The sequence below is a fragment of the Poromitra crassiceps genome (assembly GCF_964638095.1).
Source record: "Poromitra crassiceps genome assembly, chromosome: 1".
In the NCBI taxonomy this organism is placed as follows: Eukaryota; Metazoa; Chordata; class Actinopteri; order Beryciformes; family Melamphaidae; genus Poromitra; species Poromitra crassiceps.
In genome coordinates, this window is record NC_139623.1 from 81,814,895 (window position 1) to 81,837,930 (window position 23,036).

General features: G+C 43.2%; 1 protein-coding gene across 2 annotated transcripts in view; it reads left to right on the forward strand.

Moving 5' to 3' along the window:
- Window positions 1-2,763: 2,763 nt before the first annotated feature.
- Window positions 2,764-23,036, forward strand: part of LOC310781775 (tubulin-specific chaperone cofactor E-like protein) — a 42,127-nt gene continuing 21,854 nt past the window's right edge. The window contains exons 1-4 of one of the 2 annotated variants that reach the window (XM_083642401.1): window positions 2,764-2,813; window positions 6,724-6,838; window positions 7,737-7,901; window positions 12,325-12,464. In XM_083642401.1, coding sequence (XP_083498527.1) covers window positions 7,757-7,901; window positions 12,325-12,464 — 285 coding nt within the window. In that variant the 5' untranslated portion in view covers window positions 2,764-2,813; window positions 6,724-6,838; window positions 7,737-7,756. Of the gene's footprint in view, window positions 2,997-6,723; window positions 6,839-7,736; window positions 7,902-12,324; window positions 12,465-23,036 lie in introns of both variants that reach the window. The other variant, XM_083642402.1, reaches the window with a different exon arrangement.

Below are 23,036 nucleotides of genomic sequence, written 5' to 3' on the forward strand. Positions count from 1 at the left end.
TCATCCAATCATGACGATGCCAATTCCAGCTTGCACTCGCACAGGGATCTGCACAGGTAGACCCCCAGGTGGTGCCAAAACTGCTGCCCTTTTAACCTCTGACTGAGAAGTGCCCTTTTTGCGGCCGACATGACTCTTTCAGAGACTGTAGCAGACTCATTTATAATAATATAATAATAATATACTGAAACTATGAAACTAGAAGACCGGACCAAATGCATCCATTGGTAACAACCGTCATGCTAATTTGTAAAGTGCTACCTACAGTATTTGGCTTTGTCTGATGGTTATATGGTTACTGCTGGCAGGGCACCCTGACATGAGATTAGATAGTGTATGAACTCCTTCATGCTGGCTATGCAAAATAATAATTACGGTAGTATTATTAGTATTAGTATGTTGGTGCTTAAAGGCCGGCTTTACCGTGGGGAATATGAATATATATTAATTCTTAAAAAATCTTAAATTTCGAATCCGTTGAAATTTTTGAAATTGCTTGTTCACAGCCAGAGAAAAAAAAATGAAAAAAAAAAAAAAAAAAAAAAAATGGGCCAGGTGACGCGTTTCGACGCGAAACGCGTCACCTGGCCCAATTTTTTTTTTTTTTTTTTTCTCTGGCTGTGAACAAGCAATTTCAAAAATTTCAACGGATTCAAAATTTAAGATTTTTTAAGAATTAATATATATTCATATTCCCCACGGTAAAGCCGGCCTTTAAGTTAAGTTATCCTTTATTTAACCCCATGGAGAAATTCATCCTCTGCATTTGACCCTTCCTCTACTAGGAACCTTTCTAGATCTAGGAGCAGTGGGCGCCACAGTGCAGCGCCCGGGAACCAACTCCAGTTCTTTTACCATTGTCTTAGTCAGGGGCACTGACAGGAGTATTAACCCTAACATACATGTCTTTGATGGTGGGAGGAAACCCACACAAGCATGGGGAGAACATGCAAACTCCACACAGAAATGACCTGGGATGAACCGGGGTTCGAACCCAGGACCTTCTTGCTGTGAGGCAACAGTGTAAACCACTGAGTCACCGTGCCATCAGCACAAGGATCTTGTGATCAGAGATAAGAATCAGATCATCATATCGTCTGATGTCAACACATTTCATTTATTAGTTTACAATTCACAATTCATTAACTTGCTGACTGACAACTTTCCCACAGTGAACACTGTATGTTACAGATAAGGAGGGTCACTGCACTGAACAACAAGGTTAAGTCTGTTAGCTCTGCTTTCTTCATGCTGTACATGAAAGTGTAAGAAAAAGAAAAAAAGAAAGAAAGAAAGAAAGAAACAAATAAACAAAAAGAAAAAAAGAAGGAAAAAAAGAAAGAAAATAAACTTAGTTATAGGCAAAATGTTGGCGAGGGAAAAAAATTGCATTGCCATTCTCAAAGACGTCCCTTGACCTCCCTTGAAGATTTTTGAATGAGAATGGGTTCTCATGGGCACTTGAACACGTTGAACAAGTTAATATTTATTATTTAATATTTAAACTGATGAACACAAACAAGTCCTCCAAGTCATCACGTCTCAAGTCAAGTCAAGTCCCGAGTCTTTAACTTCCAAGTCCAAGTCAAGTCTCAAGTCATTCAGTTTTTGTCAAGTCAAGTCACAAGTGATCAAAACAGGGACTCAAATTGACTCAAGTCCAAGTCTCAAGTCCCCATCTCTGGTGTGTACTGTATGCTCAACCTAACATGCTGAGGAAGAAGTTTTATTTTTGCTCAGATGATGTAAAGGTAAACCTGTTTAGAGCCTACTGTACTCCTCTGTATACTGCCCCCCTGTGGGTCAAGTTTAAGCAGGCTAACATTCAAAAGCTCCAGGTTGCTTATAATGACTGCCTGAGGATCCTTCTTAGGAAGCCAAGGTGTAGCAGCGCCAGTGAAATGTTTTGTGGAGCAGGAGTTAACACCTTTCATGCCCTGTTGAGAAACCTGATGTATAAGTTTATCTGTCGTCTGAATATGTCTCAGAATATGCTCATTATGTTGCTGTCTCAACCCAATCTCAGTGACACGAGATACATGTCTTCCATCTGGAAACACTGGTACAGTGCCTTACTGTAGAATTGTTAAGTGCTCTTGTTGTGTTGTTACCTGTTTTATATGTATTGTGTGTTTTTTAATGGACCTTGTGTCTGACAAATAAAGTGATGATGATGATGATGATGTTAAATGATCGCTCGCCAACACAACATGGCGGTCTTTGAAGGGTCTCCAGGGGCCCAAAGGGAAGAATAGTTCAATTTCACTAATATTTCATTCCTAGAGGGACAGTGGGATATTGTGTTCAATTAGTGTAAGTGACATTATGGAGGAGCTCATCTGACGACTAAATATAAAAGCACTGAGAAGCATACAGATGTGTAATCCCCCTTTAATTCTGTGTCCACTAGAGCAGTGTTTCCCAAACCTTTTTTTCTGGGGACCCACTTTAAAAATATCACATGATATCATATTTATGTTGCTGATGAAAAGTGAATTGATTCAGTGTCACAAAGTGCTAACCACATACAGGCCTGGAATGATGTTGCATGGTTGTGTGATTATTATAGTTAATCTTAGCAGAACTAGGACACGGTACACTGTTTTGATATATAATCTAGGCTATCTGTAATCTGGTTCTTCAGACGTTTTGATAATCAGACGAGGTAGGCGCTTTATTTTGAAGGCGACAAGCGGAAATCTCAAATCTAATTTTTAAAGACGTAACTTCCGGCAAAGGGGGCAGGTCTTCTTGTCACCTAACCGAAGGACAACAAAAACAAACAGATAAGCCCAGGAGGTTCCGGGGGTATGGTGAGTGCAGAAGTCTCACTCGTATAAACTTTGTGCACCTCTGCATGAACATTTTCTCATTATCTTAATTTGTGACTTTAGGAAGTCTTTCTTGACATTGAAAACAATCTGTTAGCTACCGATCCAAAGGTAACGTCGTTACACTCCCGACAACCTGTTACATTACTTCAAACACAAATTAACGTGAGTGGGTGACACTTTTTTCCACGAAATGTCAATACTTTGGTAAATTGGCCTGGCTCAGACCTGGCCGAAGCCATTATTACAATACTTCTGTCCAAAGTCTTTAGCTTATTATTAATTCACGTTAGTCTCTTGGTTTTTCGTTTCTGAGTGCCATAAAGTTAGGCCTCTCTGGCACAAACAGCCCCGTCTCTCTGGCACGAAGGAAAAGTCAATTCAGAAATCTATAGTTTATGTAGTTTGTTGCTTTGCTTATCGGCGGCAAGTGTAGCCTACATACAGCAGGTAGTATGACTTCAGACCGCTCAGCATACCAAATACACCAATTCTCAGTCAAATGGTTCCTATTGCCACATTTCTTTCAACAGAATAAATACACAGAGGGCGATAGAGAGCAGTGTTCAGTTTTAAAAGTTGGCAGTTGCTGCTTAGTGTATTGAATGCCTCCTGCTACTGATTTGTAAAAGTGCCTAAAAGTACATACAGTATTGTACATGCAATGTGAATGAGAGTATCTGAGGAGGAACTTTCTCTCCTTTCAAAAGAGAACGTTATGTGGCCGTTTGTTCTCTATGTGCTGTTCTGCAACAATGGAATCGTTCAATATCGTTGAATCATCCCTCTTTTTCAACTGTTAAGGAATGGCTTTTAAACAAACATGTTGTCATAGCAGCTGTGGGCTGATCCCCCCCCCCCCCTCACAGCTATACCTCCATCTTGTGTCAGTTGTTTTCCTGCCTGCCAGGGAACCCAGCTGTCACTACATGTACCTTTCTTTGTACTTGAAGTCTCGGTGCTTTTGTCTTTCTGTGTAGTCACTTATTTTTCCCTAGAGTTTGCCCCAAATGCACTTTCGAGACTCTCACCTATAGGAGCATTCTTATAGGTTCTCTACGGCTGGGTGATATGGACAAAATCAAATGTCACAATATTGTTCACCAAATACCCCAATATCGACATTGCAGCAATATTGTAGTTATAACTATTGGTGCTTTGACTGCTTTCACAAAATATTTACACAATGACTTTTATAAATAATCATCAGTAGTGGATATAATGACCAAGTGGGTAAAGGCCAATAATAGAACAGCTAGAACAGTGTGGTAAGTTCAGAAAATGACATCACTTTACTGTACTCCAGCCTTTAAAACCAGGAAAAGACAACACTTATGCCATGTCACGATATCCAACATCTTACACGATCTAGTCTCACATCACAATATCGATATAATATTGATAATATTGCCCACCCCTAGTTCTCTCCCTGCTTCACCAGAGTGCTCATCAACATTTTCTCTCGCAGGAAAACGAGGCATTTGATCTGATGTGTTGTTGAAAAGGACTTTCCTTTGGTCTCTGTTACATCAGAGGTAAGAACCAGGTTATCTGTGAAATGGGAAACTGTCTTTGACAGGGTCCAGACAGAGAGTGTCCAGCCATTTGACAAGCCAAGCCAACCACCTCATGTAGTGATGGGTCAACATGATGACACCCCCTCTGGCTGTCTGAAACTGATAGGGCTGATCAGCGGTCAAGAGATCTGAGACCCTGGGTGTTGTGTGTAGGGAGGGGTTATAGCCTACATCTGTTTTGACATGTCTGAATGATGTCATCACAACAATGTACTATACTACAAATGTCATAAAACATTCTCTTTTGTTATTGTAAAAATGTGGAGAATGACTGAAAATTGACCATTCAAAGTCACGGGATAGCAACCAGCATTAATGACACTACTACTATCATGGATAAGCAAACTGACCATGATAACATTACAACAAAGCCGTTAGCCAGACACAAGTCAAATTCATTATCCATTGATAAATAGCTGATATATGGTGTGTGTGTGTGTGTGTGTGTGTGTGTGTGTGTGTGTGTGTGTGTGTGTGTGTGTGTGTGTGTGTGTGTGTGTGTGTGTGTGTGTGTGTGTGTGTGTGTGTGTGTGTGTGTGTGTGTGTGTGTGTGGAACGCAGCAGCACGCACCATCTTCAACCAGCCAAACAGAACCCACGTCACACCCCTCCTCATCTCCCTCCACTGGCTCCTAGTGGCCGCCCGAATCCAGTTCAAGGCCCTAACACCCGTGCATACAAAACCCTGACAAATACAGCCCCAACCTACCTAAACTCCCTCATCCAACCCTATGCCCCCTTCCGTCCACTACGTTCCGCTACTGAAAGATATCTGACACTTCCCACCACCCAATTCACTCACCAGGCTCTTCTCCTCTGTTGTTCCCCGGTGGTGGAACGAACTACCTAACTCTGTCCGTACCGCTGACTCCCTTACTACATTCAAAAAGAGACTTAAGACTCAGTTATTTCAGGTCCACTTCCGCAGTGACGCACTTGCACAAATTCATCACACAGGCACTTTTTCAATGCACTGATTGCACGTCCAATAGCACCTTATATTTGACTGTTTTAGATTATTCTGGTACTGTGTATACTGTATATTGCGTGTATTGTTTTTTTATCTCTGTTGTATGTCGCTTTGGATAAAAGCGTCTGCCAAGTGAAATAAAAGTAAAGTAAAGTGTGAGTGAGAGAGAGAGAGATGCTCCACTCTATTGTAGCTGGTGGACATTAATATTGATTAAATAATTAAGCTAGAGATTATCATTTTCCTGAAAAGTGCTCATCTAAGGCATGTGTAATTAACATGAAAAAATAGCATAATAATCAGTAAATATTCGATGTATTTCACATTGCATTCAAATACTGCTGTTCCTTTTTAGACTTATTTGGGTGGGGAATTGGTCTTAAATTAGATTTTGACTCAGTCACATAAAAATAGACCAGCTTGCATTGTAAATCTTGATATTGTTATTATTTGACTACCTGTGTAGTCTTCGCTCTGCTGTAGAATGGCTGATAATCTTATTTGATGTATGCCGTATCAATCTAGTATTTATTGTCATGCCAGATGCATGAAGTCCCACAAAACCTTTCTCCTTGTCTCACCACCTGAGTGTCATTATAGTGTTAGTTTTTAAGCCCCCGGGTTGTACCACAAAGCTGCTTAGAAGCTTTGGCCTTTTGTCTCTCCCCCCATCTTTTCAACCACATACCTTGCAGTTCCTTCACGCCTCCTCTGGGGGGCACACCCAGCAGTCTGTCTAACACCAGCATGAGACGATAATTGCATTGCAGTGTTGTACGTCAGGGGTTCTCAAACATGTTTATGTCACAGATGTCCAAATAAACGCACATGATCATTGACCCCCATATAATATGATTTATTCCCCCTCCCCAGGGATCCATATGTATTTTATTTTATTTTAGTAGTAGGCCAAGTAAGTTTCCACATACTGGGCATTTGACTCATGTAGGTCACAATGCATTTCATACATGCCTTAAATTTTACAAGTAATACTTTTACAAAAGAACCTGAGAGCAGGAATATAGGATGTGCGTGTTACGTGTTATGTATATATATATATATATATATATATATATATATATGTATATGTATAGGAGTGATACCGCTGGACTGGAGTTACAGTTTATATATATTCAGCTTATCAGCACAATGTGCGCCGTGCGGTCTGAAACAAAGGCTGTCTAATGTAGAATAAACTGTAAACCCAGGTAGGTTCAGTGAATCAAAGCGTTCCTCTCTTGGGTCATTGTTGTTTCAGTCAGTTGACGTCATATTGTGCTTGGATTACAGTGTCACTTTTGTGGTCAATGTGACACTTGTCCCTCTCTCCTCTATAAACCATCAGGGCCATAGACTACCGGTCCCTGGCACTGCCACCTTGGATACCCCACTGCCTGGCCAGCGCCGTGGAGAGTTGGCAGGGCCTAGCCTTCTTCCCACTGCCGCAGTAAAGGCTTAAGGTACCTGTGAGCATGTACACCTGGAAAAGAGGCATTAAAACTGGTCCTTGGTTTGCAGTGTTTCCCTGCAGTGTTTTTTTTGTGTGTTTTTTTAGATTTCTTTTTTTTTAGATTCTTTTAGATTTTTTTTCCTGCTCTCCCCAAAGTTTCAATAAACCTTTATGGCATATTATTTCATTTATTTTAATAATTATTTTAAAAAGACAGATGAAGTCCATAATCACAACACTAGAGCCAGGGTTGCTAACCTGAACTTTCACAGATTCAGAACCACGATGGGTAAGGACTCTTTTACTTATTCCGGTGCATCAGAGTGGACCAAGCTGCCCTTGAAACCAAGAAAGTGCAGAACCCACACGTTTTTAAGAAAATGATCAAACTGGTTCTACTGGGGGGGGCACGGTGGCGCAGTGGTAAGTACCGCTGTCGCCTCACAGCTAGAAGGTCCTGGGTTCGATTCCCACCTGGGACGCCATGAGAGCTGAAGGAGTGCGTGCCCGTCCGCATGTCCTCGAGCGCCCACCGCCCGGGTGAGGTCGTCAAAAGGGCCTTTCTGTGTGGAGTTTGCATGTTCTCCCCATGCCCCCTGGGGGTTTCCTTCATATAGGAACCCCACACCAAAACATGCAATATCCTGGTCGCTGATGTGGTGACATTGTATTTGTTTTTTTGGCTGACAGGCTCAGCAATCAAGCTAGATTAATTGTATTTACATAATTTGAGATGCCATTTGCCCTATTTGCCCAAATTAAATTCTGGTGGATATGGTCACTGGTCAGAAATGTTCTCCACACATGAAGTGACAAACTTAAACTTTAGAGTGCTTCAAAGCAGACCTGGAGAGTTCAGCAGTAAGATGGACCAGCATTGAACTGGTGTGACTGCTTTTCTTTTGCAGAAGTGCTTAGGGCTGGAACAATGGATTTGTCCTCCGATGAAGAGGAGGTGCGCACCTTCGTCCAAGCGATCGCCGAGAAGTACGACCCGGAGAACTTCCCCTACTGCCGTGGCCAAGGCATGGGGGTAGTGGTGCTGCCCAGCCCTCCAGGATCACCCACCAAAGGTGAGAGATCATTTAGGTCTAGTCTCTGCTCCCAGACAATAGACCCTTCTCACGGGGGCCATTTTGTGTCGAAGAGGCAGGATAAACACAGGTGCAAGCACAACACTAATGAGGGTTTCCTTCTTCCATGATTGGAAGTTGGAAACCCTCATTAGTGTTTTGCTTGCACCTGTGTTTATCCTGCCTCTTCGACACAAAATGGCCCCCGTGAGAAGGGTCTATGGGAGATCTCCACGTACCACGTAATTGTCTGCGACCTCCTTGTCAAAAATAGTTGCTTGAACGGCGGCGAGTACGGCCGCTAATAAACCTACGCCCCTTTGTCAAGTTACTGGAAATGATGATGTCCCTCCATTATGCTCCATAGTGAAACAAACGGGAGATACAGTGAATCACTTTGTATCACTGAGAAAACTTTTGAAAACATTGAAAATGGATGTCCGTTTCATCCATTTACAAGCACATGACTTCTGCATGTAACACAACACACCCACCAAGTGTGAAGTAGATCAGACGTCTGCATATAACACAACACACCCACCAAGTGTGAAGTAGATCAGACTTCTCTGCATGTAACACAGCACACCCACCAAGTGTGAAGTAGATCAGACTTCTCTGCATGTAACACAACACACCCACCAAGTGTGAAGTAGAGCAGCTGCATGTAACACAACACACCCACCAAGTGTGAAGTAGATCAGACTTCTCTGCATGTAACACAACACACCCACCAAGTGTGAAGTAGAGCAGCTGCATGTAACACAACACACCCACCAAGTGTGAAGTAGGGCAGCTGCATGTAACACAACACACCCACCAAGTGTGAAGTAGAGCAGCTGCATGTAACACAACACACCCACCAAGTGTGAAGTAGATCAGCTGCATGTAACACAACACACCCACCAAGTGTGAAGTAGAGCAGCTGCATGTAACACAACACACCCACCAAGTGTGAAGTAGATCAGCTGCATGTAACACAACACACCCACCAAGTGTGAAGTAGAGCAGCTGCATGTAACACAACACACCCAAGTGTGAAGTAGAGCAGCTGCATGTAACACATGTAACACAACACACCCAAGTGTGAAGTAGAGCAGCTGCATGTAACACAACACACCCACCAAGTTTGAAGTAGATCAGAACGCTTCTCGAGATATGTGAAGGACGCACACATACAGATTCCTTGCTTTAGTATGCTGCTGAAGTAGCTCTCTTATGAGCAAATATGCTGCTGTGTTTCTGCCTATCCACCATGTTAATGTTCCAAAAACAGCCCAGTGGACAGAAATCTCTCTGTCACTTGTCACTGTTTTCTGCTAGTGGCATTCGACACATCCGTACTTGTTATGTGTGTTGACAAACATTTTGGCTTGAAAGCAAAGTGGCACGGTGGCGAAGGGGCATGTTGGCACAGTGGTAGCATTCTTGCCTCGCACTCTCACCTCACAGCGAGAAGGTTCTGGGTTCAATTCCAGCCTGGGACGCTGTTGGCACTGGTGGTATGTCTCCCCCATGCCTTCGGTTCCTGGTGCCCAGGTGAGCTATCTGGTGGAAAGGGCCATTCTGTGTGGAGTTTGCATGTTCTCTTCATGCTGCCTTGGGGTTTCCTCCATCTAACATCAATATGGACCCCCACTCAAAGCATGCAGAAGATTGTCGTCTGACGAGCAGCGGTTGGAAGAAGTTGGTGCCCGGGTGCTTCACTGCAGTTGCCCACAGCTCCTGGCCTGAACCATGGAGGAGGACGAGCCAGGATGGGTCAAACGCAGAGGACACATTTCACGGCGCTGTGTGTGCATGCGTGGTGTGTCGTTTGTGATGAAATAAAGACAGGCTCTTTTCCGTCCGGTTTCTTCTAATTAAAGGGTAGAACCAGAGACCTTTACTATTAGATATAGAGACACCCCCTCTCCAGGCGCCGCTAATTGTAAGAAATGTTACTCTTCCGGTCTCCTAAATGGGCATGGTTATCAGCTTGTGATTGGCTGTCTGTCGTTGGTATGAAACTTGATTGACTGACCAGCACAGATACAGGAAGTGATTGGAAGTTTGGGTGTGTCTATATATTTTTTTCTATATTTTATTTTCTGTTTTTATAAAACAACAAACGAACAAGACAAACAGGCTGAGGCACAGGAAAAGAAAGAAAAAAAACATACCATCGATATCCAACATTACAACGTGGTGCTACCAGCCGTGTAAGGTGCTTATGTGTTTGTAAGAGATAGTATTTACAGTATGGGATCCCATGCAAGGGGTCCATTAGATACCCGCCGGACCAGGGATAGCGGAACGCATCTGAACTTGGGGGGGCCGGGGGGCGTGGGGGCGAGTCCCCCCCGAATCTCGGCAGCGCCGAAGAAAATTTTATGTTTTTTGGATTTAGGATTATTAGGATTAGGATTAGGATTATACTGTTGTGATGTCATTATTCAGTATCTTCTCCTTTTCTATTATTAGTATTAGTATTAATATTAAATACTGAGTATCTCATGAAAAACTATTAATATTGCATCTTTTGTGTTTAGCTCCGTCTCACAGCAGGCCCGGCTCCAGAACCAAATTACAGAGGGAGCCTGCCCCTAGCTTGGGGGGGCCAAGGGGGGTCCGGGGGGGGATTCTCCCCCGGAAGAAGATTTTGTACATTTTAAAGTAAAATTCGTCAAACTGGTGCATTTGAGAGCAAAAGGAAGAGGCTAAATCTATGAGGAACTACACACATCTCTAATGTGTTGTGACTTTACAAATAGGCCTAAACAATTAATATTAAATGTATTTACACATTGTGCACAAATTGCATTCATTGTGACAAATTTACAATAGTTAATTAATATCCAGCCAGAATCATTGCAAATGGAGGTTCAAAGTAACAGTTAGCAATAGCATTCAGTTAATCAATGCCTAATGACAGCCAGATTCCGTTTTAAACTTTAAAACAGAAAAACGGAAAAACGTTTTTAGCACACACAAAAAAAAAAAAAAAAAAAATTGAATGGGGGGGCCAGTTTAGGGAATGGGGGGGCCCGGCCAGGCCCCCCTCCAACGCCGGGCCTGTCTCACAGCATTGTAACATTGTAGTGCAGCAAGAAAGGAAAACTACTGTAAACATTTGAACCACATTTCTTGTTTAGAACCTATAGCTAGCAACATCGCCATCTCCTGAAAAACATTAATATTGCACCTTTCTTGTGGCTACATCACAGCATCTACTGAAAAACATTTATAGTGGATCTGACTTGTTTAGTTCACTTTAGATTCACATCACATCTGAAAAACAACCAGTCGAGTGTAATAAGTAAATGAGGTTTAATTGTAAAAAAAACAAAAAAAACAAAAAAAACAAAAAACAAAAAATTGGGAACTGAAAAGTACCCGGGCCGCGGCCCGGGTGGCCCGGGCGGTTCCGCGATCCCTGCGCCGGACGAGCCGTCTGTCACCCCTAACCTCAGTCTCTAGTCATTCTTAACCTCGTCGAAGTAGGCCAAAAACGGGTCCCATATAACCGAGAACCTTTTAAGCGAGTTGGTTCTCAGGGACCTGAGTCTCTCCATCTGTATAACAGAGATCATGTCCATCAGCCACAACTGAAAAGAAGGTGAAGAGGAGGACTTCCATTCCTTCAGAATGAGTCTTTTGGCGACAGTTGTCCCCAGTGTCAGAGATTGTTGCACAGCTGTAGGGAAGTTCAGAGAGGACTCCAAGCAGCCGAAGATGGCACGTTCTACCTCCGGCTGTAGGGTTATTTTGTAGGCCTTAGAGCAGTATTTCTCAACTGGTGGGTCGCAGGGCCGTTTTGAGCGGGTCGCGGATGTGTGCATGTGAAAAAACGTTCCACTCATTGAGGATGCTCGTGTCCACAGCCAGAAGATACTGGTACCATATGAAACTAGAAGACCTAAGACATGTGGGTTGTGAGGCTAGAACAGTTGAGAACACTGCCATAGGCGGCGTTCACACACAACGCGATCATTTGAGCTGCCAGCATCTTTCTGCAATTCATTCTCTATGTACTGTAAGGACGCGCTAAGCGCGCTCCTCTTTCAAGGAACGCACCTGCCGTTTAAACGCAGGTGGCGTCTAGTTTTTTTGGCAGGGTGCTCTGGGCGTTTTAAGCTGAAAAAAGTTAAACATTTGGAGGAAAAGCGCCCTGCTCGTCTTTTCACTCATCCTACCTCTTCTCCTCCCAGAGGGATCCTCAACCTCCCTGCTCCCAGAATTGGCAATAATCTGGCTTTCATGTTGACAGTCAACAACATCAAACAGACAAAACCAGCTGGCTACCGTCCGTGTGAATGGAAGCGCTCTCAACATGATTTCCATAGCGTTCTTACTGAAAAAAGCAAATGTGAATGCCGCCTTAGAGTGTCTCTATCTATCTATTAAAGGTCTCTCATAGAACTAACAGGAGTTTCCTTGTTTGCAGATCGTCTGTTCCTGCCCAGCGTGCTGGTGCTGAATGACTGTGGAATCAGCAGAGCCGGTGACAGGGCAGAGGTGGCCACTGTCTGTGCCCATGTGGTAGAACTGGACCTGTCCTACAATCAACTTAAAGACTGGGGGGAGGTGGGTGGCCTCAAAGATGTTAGACTGAAAATAAGATTGTTTATTCTAATTGTGTGAATGAATGAGCAGTTAACTCATTGAGTGCCAATGACGTCTAAAGACGTCAATTCAAATAGTAACGTAGAGTGCCAATGACGTCTAAAGACGTCAATTGCGTTTTTTTGACGGTGGGACGTGGATCAAAGCCTGATGCATCTCCTGTAAAAATATGGGGGATGTTGAAGGTATATAAGCTATTTTACGGACCCATTAGGTGGCGACAGTGCTCTCCAGATTAGAGAAAGGTGAGGAAAAAACAGAGAAGAAGTCATGGGGAAACGGAAACCGCATCGGTATGCATCGATATGCATGAAGCATAACGTTAGCTGTGCCTGCAGCAGCCAATCTGCTCCCACAATTGAGCCCCTCCGTCTCCGCTGCGATAGCCCCTCCACATGATTAGTTGCCAGAAAAGGTTACATTATTCTCAGCTGGAAGCGCTGGGAGCCGGCGACAAAAACGGCGGAATGCTGTGAAAAAGCTGGGTGTAGCGCACTTTTCAGTGCAGAGCAAACGCAGCAGAGAGCCACCAGAGACACTCCCATGGAGGAGGGGTTTGCAGTTGAGGGGGGTGGGGCACGCAGGGCAGCATACAACACCGACCCAGACAGCAGGCTCGATGGACAGATTGGCAAACACAAGCTAGAATATCTGATGCCCACCAGCAGTAAATCAAGACCAGCAAGAAGGTGTAGGGTCTGCGCACGCAGGGGCCAGCGCTGCTGGTTGCAGCTAAAAAATATTATTTTGCCAAACAAAATTCCTTTGTTTTCGCTGTTTTATTGAAGGAAATTATTTTTGAGGTGTCACTACATCAGAAAATATTAGCTTCAGAGTCAGTGATGTGCTTGAAATGCTTCATTTCACAAAAGGCTCATTATCTCAGCTTCTAGTTTGAAACGTCTGTTTTTGGTGAAAACAACCTATCTTCTACTGCTGATAACTAAAGAACGGAAAATGATATCAATAAACCTTTTTTTGCTGATGATACAATAGAGTCTCATCGTTCTTTGGGCGTGTTCGGTGTTTACATAGTAATATCACACAATATTCTGTGGGCCTCGAGAAATCACTGAAAACGCTCTGAAAGGGCTGGCACTGGGAGCATCCGTTTTCCAAAAGTGGCTGGCACTCAATGAGTTAAACACAAATAACTGCAGAGTAATCATGGCTCAACATCAAGTATTTTTGAGCAGGTAGACAGTTTTTATTACCTGTTCAAACGCCTTTCAGGTTTCTAATTAATGAAAGTAGTCATCTGAGACATGCAGAGAATTCTTATTGTTGAACCCTGATAGATTTGATTATTTCAGTTAGTATCTTATATCTATAAAAGGGAGCAAGTGGGCTCTGTCTGCGATTTGTGCCCCGGAAGTGATGTCACCCAACTGGAAGTGATGTCATCGTCATAGGCATTGACATCATCAGTGATGTCATAAGAACAATTGTGATGTCATCAGTGATGCGAAGTTGTGACATCATCAGTGACACCATAAGAGCATGTGAGCCTGAACATCGGTTGAGCTGCAGGGCGGGCGAGGCCATGCAGCAGCTGAGCCTAGGATTCTTATTATAACTAGTGGACCTGTGGGGACCCCGCTGTGAGTTAGGCCTCCCTGGTCTGGAGCATGACATCATCACTAAAAACATCACTGATGACATCATCACTGAACTAATTAGCCTGAGCCAGGAAGAATGACATCATCACTGACATCACTGATGACATCACATCATTAGGTAATCAGGGCAATCACCTAATTAAAAAATCTGGCTCTGTCAGGTCACCTCTGTCAGTGCTCTTTACAACCCCTGAAAGTTTCAGCCCAAAAGCGGCACAGCCGCGGCCGGACGAAATTCTGCTCGCACGCACGCACACAGACACTTCTCGAATTATAATAAGATTAGAGAAGTGTCCGTGTGAGTGAGTGAGTGAGCAGAATTTTGTGCTATTAGGCAGAACCGGGGGTCGCCTGGGGCCTCGTCCACTAGAGGGCCTCGCAGACCAGAGCATTTTATTTTTTATTTTTTGCGAGGAGCAGTTAGCACTGTCACACTACCAGTACAGGGAGAAGAAGTGTTTCAGAGTGGCGCAGAGAAGAAAAATAGGAAAGTGTCTACTGATGGAAGTAGCTATATGCTGTGATCCATCTCGCCAGTCTTGTGTCTTTGTAGTCTAGCAGAAAGGGCCCTCAGATTTTGAGATACCCCTACCCGAGGTAGAACAAATGCCAACAATGTTTTTTCTTATCTTTAGGGTCTCCCATTAATGAAATTGATTCTTGGCAAATTTTATTTTTGGGGAAAAAATGTTTTTTTTGCCTGTTCTTTACAACTACCCCAATCCCTGAAAAAGAGCCAAATTAGGCCAGTCCGAATAGGGTAAAGGTGACAAAAAAGCTCATACCTTGAGAATGCTCACTCTTTTCCTCATCAGATTTGCTGAGGTATGAACCAGGTGGCTGCCCTACATCACCAAATAGTCAGAAAATTATTTCCCTAAAAAGATCATGAATTATAGTCCTGTAAATATAGCTTTAGTTTAGGCGGAAATTGTACTTTGTGGTGATAGGAACAGGACTCCATCACTTTTCTCTCATTTATCAGAAAAACAGAAATCCCTGAAAAATATACCATTACTGAATTGTCTAGGGTGCTATTGAACACTAACCAGTAGTTGTATGGAGATATCTGGTACCGTTCTATTGCAAATGAGATTTCTTTAGACATAGCCCTGCCTTTTCTCTGAAACAGTCAAAATTCTGAATGGGGGGATAAGTGGTATACTTCTAATAATAATAATTTTATTTGATGACACCTTTCAAAACACCCAAGGTCATTGTACAGTGCATAAGAGACATAACATTCTAAAAGATCATACATAAAAACAACAGGCATGGCAAACACCAGCATCATTAAAATATGACGAGCGTACATATAAGAAAAGACAGGAGATAAACACGGCAGGCGAATAACAGATTAAGAGCTGTATATGATTAAAGTGAGTAGGCCAATTTGTACAGGTGGGTTTTGAGGTGGGATTTGAATGTGATGATGAAGTCAGACTGTTGGATGTGTGGGGGCAAGGAGTTCCAGAGTCTGGGTGCAGAGCAGCTGAAGGCCCTAGCACCCATGGTACTGAGGCGAGAGGTGGGGACGGTCAGGAGGCCAGCTGAGGAAGAGCATAGGGAGCGGGAAGGGGTGTATTCCTGGAGGTCAGAGAGATGGGTGGGTGCTAGTATAGGTTGTGTAGGGCTTTGTAAGTGAGCAGAAGGTTTTTTAAAGTCAATCCGGTAGTGAATGGGAAGCCAGTGGAGTTGAATGAGAACAGGGTGGTCAGATGATTTAGTGCGGGTGATGATCCAGGCATTTGGAGTCTGTTGAGCAATTTGGTGGGTAGGCCAGAGAGAAGAGAGTTGCAGTAATCAATCTGGGATGTAAGAAATGTGTGGATGAGGACTTTGGTGCTGTATTGGGACAGGGATGGGCGGAGTCTGGAGATGTTGCGGATGTGGAAGAAAGCAGACTGGGTGATGTTTTTTATGTGGGGTGCAAAGGAAAAGGTGCTGTCCAGAATGACGCTGAGGCTGTTGACTTGGGTGGAGAAGGGAACAGGGAAGCTGTCAATGATGATGTTTGGGGTGGTGGTGTTATGAGCTTTTGAGAGGGTGTTTTTGGAGCCGATGAGCAAGGCCTCGGTTTTACTGGCGTTTAACTTCAGGAACTTCCTGCTCATCCAGCTCATGATGTCCTGGAGGCAGGCAGTGAGGGAGGTGGGAGGAAGAGTGGTGGTGGGTTTGGTGGAGATATAGACCTGGGTATCATCGGAGTAGCAGTGAAACCGGACACCATGGTGTCGGAGGATTTTACCCAGGGGGAGGAGGTAGGTGATGAATAGGAGTCGGCCCAATACTGACCCCTGGGTCAAACGGCAGAACACCCGGACGTGTGGTTCCCTAGTTGGACAAACTGTTGTCTGTCGGTGAGGTAGGATGCAAACCAGGGAATTGCAACACCAGTGATTCCAATGTTCGCCAGGTGCTCCAGAAGTAGTGGGTGGGAGATGGTATCGAAAGCAGTGGAGAGGTCAAGGAGGATGAGGATGGTGAGGAGTCCAGAGTCAGCTGCACGGAGGAGGTCGTTAGTTATTTTTACCAGGGCTGTTTCAGTGCTGTGATTAGGGCGGAAACCATATTGAAATGGTTTGTGGAGGTTGTTTGAGTCGAGGTGGGATTGGAGTTGGGCGGCAACCACCCTCTCAAGAGTTTTGGAGATGAAGGGGAGGTTGGAGTTGGGACAGTAGTGGTTCAGGTCAGATGGGTACTGTGGCCCATAAGTTAAGAATGCCCATTCTGATGGTCATCATATTTGGAGAGGGAAATACCAGGTGGCTGAACTACATCACCAAATAGTCAGAATGTGGGTAACCCAATAAATAAAGTTTATCAAAATTACAAGCCTCTAAAACATAGAAATACAAGGTGTAAATATTGGAAGTTTGCTGGAAACTGGAACATTAATCCAAACTATAATAAATCAGTAGTATCTCCTGTCTTGACATGATGAAATAATACAAGTATAATAGTAATAATAATACATTTGTTTTATGGTAGCCCCAAATCTCAGTGCTTCATTTAATTTCATAAACAAAAACAGGAGAACAGACTAGAAAACAAAATAACCAAGGCAAAAATAAAACAGAACAGAGGAATAAAAAGTGACTGCTCGTTTGCCCTGGTATATGGACACTTGTTTCACAGCCAAAGTCCAAATATCCAAATATGAAATACAGTATCAGCCCTTTGTTGAACGTATTATGACCCTACCAGATTATTGTGCCAGTGTTTGGGAGTCTGGGGCACATTCACAAGCTTATACTCCATGGACTGCAATTGTTAGGCTTGCAAAAGACTGATGCAAACAAAACTGTGTAAATATTGTTCAGTCTGTAGGCAGCCGGTCTATCTGGAGACAATCATGTTTAATATATCCTTAGTATCATTGTCCATTTGTCAAATTAAGCTATCACAATGTTAAATGTTTTCCTCTTCTGTGTATCATATTGTAACCTTTTTCCCAAGTATTTGGATCTTTCATTGTTGCTGCGTGTACATAAGATGTGTTTCAGTGAGAGGTCAAGTATATAGATACTAGAATGTCAAATGTCAGGTTCCTCAGAGACGTTTGGGGACACATTTTGACATTCTACACACCAGGTACAGAACTCCGTACAGGGGAGGCCAACAGAGAGGCACTGGCACTTTCCACTCTCTCCACAGTTTGGATCTTTGCAATACAAGTAAGTAATGTCTCTCACTTCTGTCGGTGCTGGGGGTTTCTTAAATAGGACTGGTTTAATGGCTCCATCTCTGCCAATCCATCCCTTTCTGATAGGACTCCATAAAAGGGGTTTGGGCATGTGACTGTGACACCATATCGCTGTCTGATACAGTACATTGCTCTTTGCACATGTTGTGCAAATTTATCCTCTGTTGGTGGCAGGTTTGCAGAGGCTGCATATGTTGTTGATGCAATTATGAACCTCAGTTCATCCAAGTTTGTGCACATCAGTCCATTTTCCTTTTTATTTTTTCCGTAAAGCAGAAGCGCAAATTCTCTTGCGACTGGCAAAGACTTCCAAGCTGGAAGAGTCCAAAATGGGCCAGATCTTTGAGCTCACTGAGATGGGTCTTGAGTTTGGTGAATGCTGTTGTCTTTCCTATTCTGTACAAACTACTTGTTGTGTCACAGTCAGTGAGTGCATGACATGCTGGTAGACAGCAAGAGCAATGTATCAGACAGTGATATGGTGTCACAGTCACATGTCCAAACCCCTGTTATGGAGTCCTGTCGTCAAGGGATGGATTGTCAGAGATGGAGCCATTTGACCAGCTCTATTTAGGAAACCCCCAGCACCTACAGAAGTGAGAGACATTACTTACTTGCAAAGATGCAAACTGTGGAGAGAGTGGAAAGGGCCAGTGCCTCTCTGTTGCCCTTCCAACATCTTATATATAGTACGTGCAGCAACAATGCAAGATCCAAATACTTTGGAAAAAGGTTACAATATGATACACAGAAGAGGGAAGAATGTAACATTGTGATAGCTTAATCTGACAAATGGACAATGATACTAAGGATACAGTATATTAAACATTATCGTCTCCAGATAGACAGGCTGCCTCCAGACTGAACAATATTTAGACAGTTTTGTTTGCATCACTCTTTTGCAATCCTTACAATTGCAGTCCATGGAGGATAAGGTTGTGAATGTGCCCCAGACTCCCAAACACTGGCACAATAATCTGGTTGGGTCATAATACGCAACAAAGGCCTGATACTTTGGCTGTGAAAAAAGTGTCCATATACCTGGACAAAAAAGCAGTCACTTTTTATTTCTCTGTTCTGTTTTATTTTTGCCTTGGTTATTTTGCTTTCTAATCCGTTTTTCTAGTCTGTTTTTGTGATTGTGTATTATGATTACTATTATACTTGGATTAATGTTCCAGTTTCAATAAAACTTCCAATATTTACACCTTGTATTTCTATGTTTTATGGTAAATGGTAAATGGCCTGCATTTATATAGTGCTTTACAATCAGTAGGTACATTCATCCATTCATACACCGATGGCGGCAGGCTGCCACGCAGGGTGCTGGCACACCATCCGGAGCAATTGGGGTTCAGTATCTTGCCCAAGGACACTTCGACATGCAGACTGGAGGAGGTGGAAATCGAACCACCGACCTCTTTTATCCAAAGCGATTAGTGGACGACCTGCTCTACCTCCTGAGCTACAGCCGCTCCAGGTGGTTTGTAATTTAGATCAGCTTTATTTCATTGGTTTACCCACATTCTGACTATTTGGTGATGTAGTTCAGCCACCTGGTATTTCCCTCTCCAAATATGATGACCATCAGAGTGAGCATTCTTAACTTATAGGCTATTATGCCACTTCACTTATCCCCCATTCAGAATGACCTAATTTGACAGTTTCAGAGAAGAGGTAGTAGGTCTATGTCTAAAGAAATCTCATTTGCAATAGAACTGTACCAGATATCTCCATACAACTACTGGTCAGGGTTCAATAGCACCCTAGACAATTCAGTAATGGTATATTTTCCAGGGATTTCTGTTTTTCTGATAAATGAGAGAAAAGTGATGGAGTCCTATGTTCCTATCACCACAAAGTACAATTTCCGCCTAAACTAAAGCTATATTTACAGGACTATAATTCATGATCTTTTTAGGTAAATAATTTTCTGACTATTTGGTGATGTAGGGCAGCCACCTGGTTCATACCTCAGCAAATCTGGTGAGGAAAAGAGTGAGCATTCTCAAGTTATGGGCTTTTTGTCACCTTTACCCTATTCGGACTGGCCTAATTTGGCTCTTTTTCAGGGATTGGGGTAGTTCTAAAGAACAACCAAAAAAACATTTTTTCCCCAAATTTTTTTGTTTGCCAAGAATCAATTTCATTAATGGGAGACCCTAAAGATAAGAAAAATTATTGTTGTCATTTGTTCTACCTCGGGTAGGGGTATCTCGAAAACTAAAGCCTTTTTTGAGGACTTGCTGCTAGACTATTGGTAGAGTTGCACATTTCAGGCACAAGGAAAAGGAAGCATCCGCTCCCAGGCATGTCGGCAAACGGCATAAAAACTTTACTGATGGGGTCGGGGATTTAATTTGCACACCACACATTAGGCAGTCAGACAGTTTGTCCCCGGCACGGGGAGCCTCGGGGCCGGGCTCTCCGGCGGCCTGCTCAACTGCCTCTCCTGCTTCCATACGGCGCAATTCCTCTGCACTGTATTCTGACTCATATGGCGTTAAGTAGCCCTGAATGTCAGAGTTTATTAGCACACTTTGGAAATCGTCTTCATCCATATCAAACTTCAATTTCATCAGGAATATTTCTTTCAGCCATGGTTCAGTCATAGTAGTAGCTTTGCTTTAGCAGTGTGAGCTAAGTTAGCTAGCAGACCGATGCAGGCAGAAAAGATGGCTGATGGAGTGTTTTGATTTCGGAGCTGTGACGCTGCCCGTGGAGGCCCCCTAGAGGCGGGCACACACACACACAAAAGAGTTGTAGTTCTAAATAATCTACAGCCCTTCCTTCCGCATGTGTAATGCACCGCTGACGCGGTCGTGACGTAAAACGCGTCCGAGCGGTGCATTGTGAATGGGAATGAAAAGGGAGTACAGCCAAGAGGGTTGAGTGAGGGGAGGTAAAGGCTGCCCATCTACTCATACTATTGACATTGTAAGGATACAAATCTGGTTGAAAACCGGTAAAGCCATCCTTTAACTATGTATAAATTATGGCTCTAGATGACATGAAGTGGCGGTCAGAAATCTATCATAAATGCCTAGGGATGTGTCCCTACCAATGTTAAAATCACACCTACACCTTTGTCACAAGCTAGCTATATGATTGCTTTAAGCAAAATGGGGGGTGGGGGTCCGCTAGTTATATAAAAGGGAGCTAGTGGGCACTGTCTGTTTCAAGTGGGCACTGTTAGGGGCACTTTACACGAGGACGGTTTCCTATGGAAACGGGGAATTATTTTATCGTTAGTGCCTCCCGTTAAGACGGCGACGGCGAATTCGCGCTTAGGAAACGACACATTTTAAAACCACCCTCCAGAGTGGAATTGTTTAGAGACGCTTCCCGCTGAGCGGGGCTGAGGGCTCCATGTAATCACTTTGGAACGGCACATTTCAGAAACTCTGACGTGCCTGCACACGCGACCAGAGTTGGGGTCCGTTACTCAAAAAAGTAATATATTACACATTACACATTACTTTCAAAAAAAGTAATGCCTTACTTTACTTGATTACTCCCTGGAGAAAGTAATTCGTTACACTACTCGTTACATTACTTTTGCGTTACTCCGTAACATCGCCTGAGATGCATTGTCACGTAATTTGCCAGTTAACAATACAACATTAATCCTTACATATATGCCCATATATTAGCACAAATCTCTATTGTAATAAGGTAGGTTGCAAAACTTTTCCTGTCTGATGGTGGCTGTCCGTTCCCTGCCATCTGTATTTTGCTCAATATGTTTCTGAAAAATGGTGATTTCATTCTACTGTTGAAACTGGCAACATTTCCTCTACCATGTAGGAGGAGGCAACAAGCCTGTCCATCTCTGATTTTGATGTTACCTGGTGAAAAGAAAGCTTTTGCTGCTTGCTTGGAGTCGAGGCAGGCGACTCAGCTTGGGTCTGCAACCAGCTTTGTGTTAGCATGTTTCCACTGCAGATGCTTTGAGAGGTTTATGTCGTAGGCTACCGTAGCTAGCTGCTTCTGTCCAGGGCGTTTGCAGTTTCACATTCTTGTCCTTCCGCGCAACAAAAACTTGTTGTAGAAGACAGCGCTTTTTGGCAGATTGCTGGCAGAGTATTACGGAACATACGCACTGCGCCCACTTCCCTAGAACACGTTGTATTTACAAGGGGTATTTACAGACCCCATCGCTGTATGTGGGTTTCACTTATGGTTTACGTTTACATTTAATTTAATTTAATTTTGTCCAATATTCAGATATTCCAGAATTGCATGTTGTGTTAAAATACATATTATTTATATCTAACACTCTTTAGCCTGATTTAATTGTAAAACAGAGTGTAAAAAGTTATGCAAAGCCTTCTGGGAAATTTTGACCCGTGGAAGAGGAAAGTGGGCGGAGTTCCCAGCATGCCCTTGGGGTACTGTGTTTTTGTGTCAATTGTTTGTTTGTCAATGTGTTTTGGAGGTTAAAATGATTTATTGTTCTATATGCATGATGTTAGTTATCTGATAAGCTATGTGTCGACTAATAGTGCTGTTCTGCATGCTAATACAAAGTTGAAATGTTGGCACCATGAGTGATTCTGCTGTGCAGTTAAATGACCCGTCTGATGGGACACAAGATCTGCTATTAAAACGGAGATATTTTCTCTCTATACTTATCTTGCTAGTATGCATGTAACGAGGTAAGCGTTTGATTAGTAACTGTAATGTCATTACTGCACTTAGGTACAGTAGTGCCTTACACTACTCGTTACCGACAAAAGTAATGTGATTACAGTAACGCGTTACTTTGTAACGCGTTACCCCCAACTCTGCACGCGACACACGCGATACGCCATAGCTGTGCACGAGTTGACAACCAAATAAAACGTCAGTGTGAATGAAGTTTGGCAACATTCAGAATTAAGCTACACTGCGGCCAACTTCAGTTACATGTTCATAACGTTACTGCTGCGAGGAGCCGATGGCTGTACCCGGTCGGCATTTAACGTTAGTTACAAAAGCACATCGACAGTGTTTTCTCACTGCCAGTAGCCTAACTACAGTAGGGTTTGACACTCCGACCGGTGTCAGCAGAGTCTGCGCTCCCGGTCCTCGCTGCTCATTAAAGATTTCCAATAGGCGATATTCTGATAAACTGGTCACATACATGTTACGTTCTCACCCGACAAATATTAAAACTTTAAAACAGTTTGGGTTTTTTTTTTGCTTGAAAAAAGCTTTTTGGCAAGT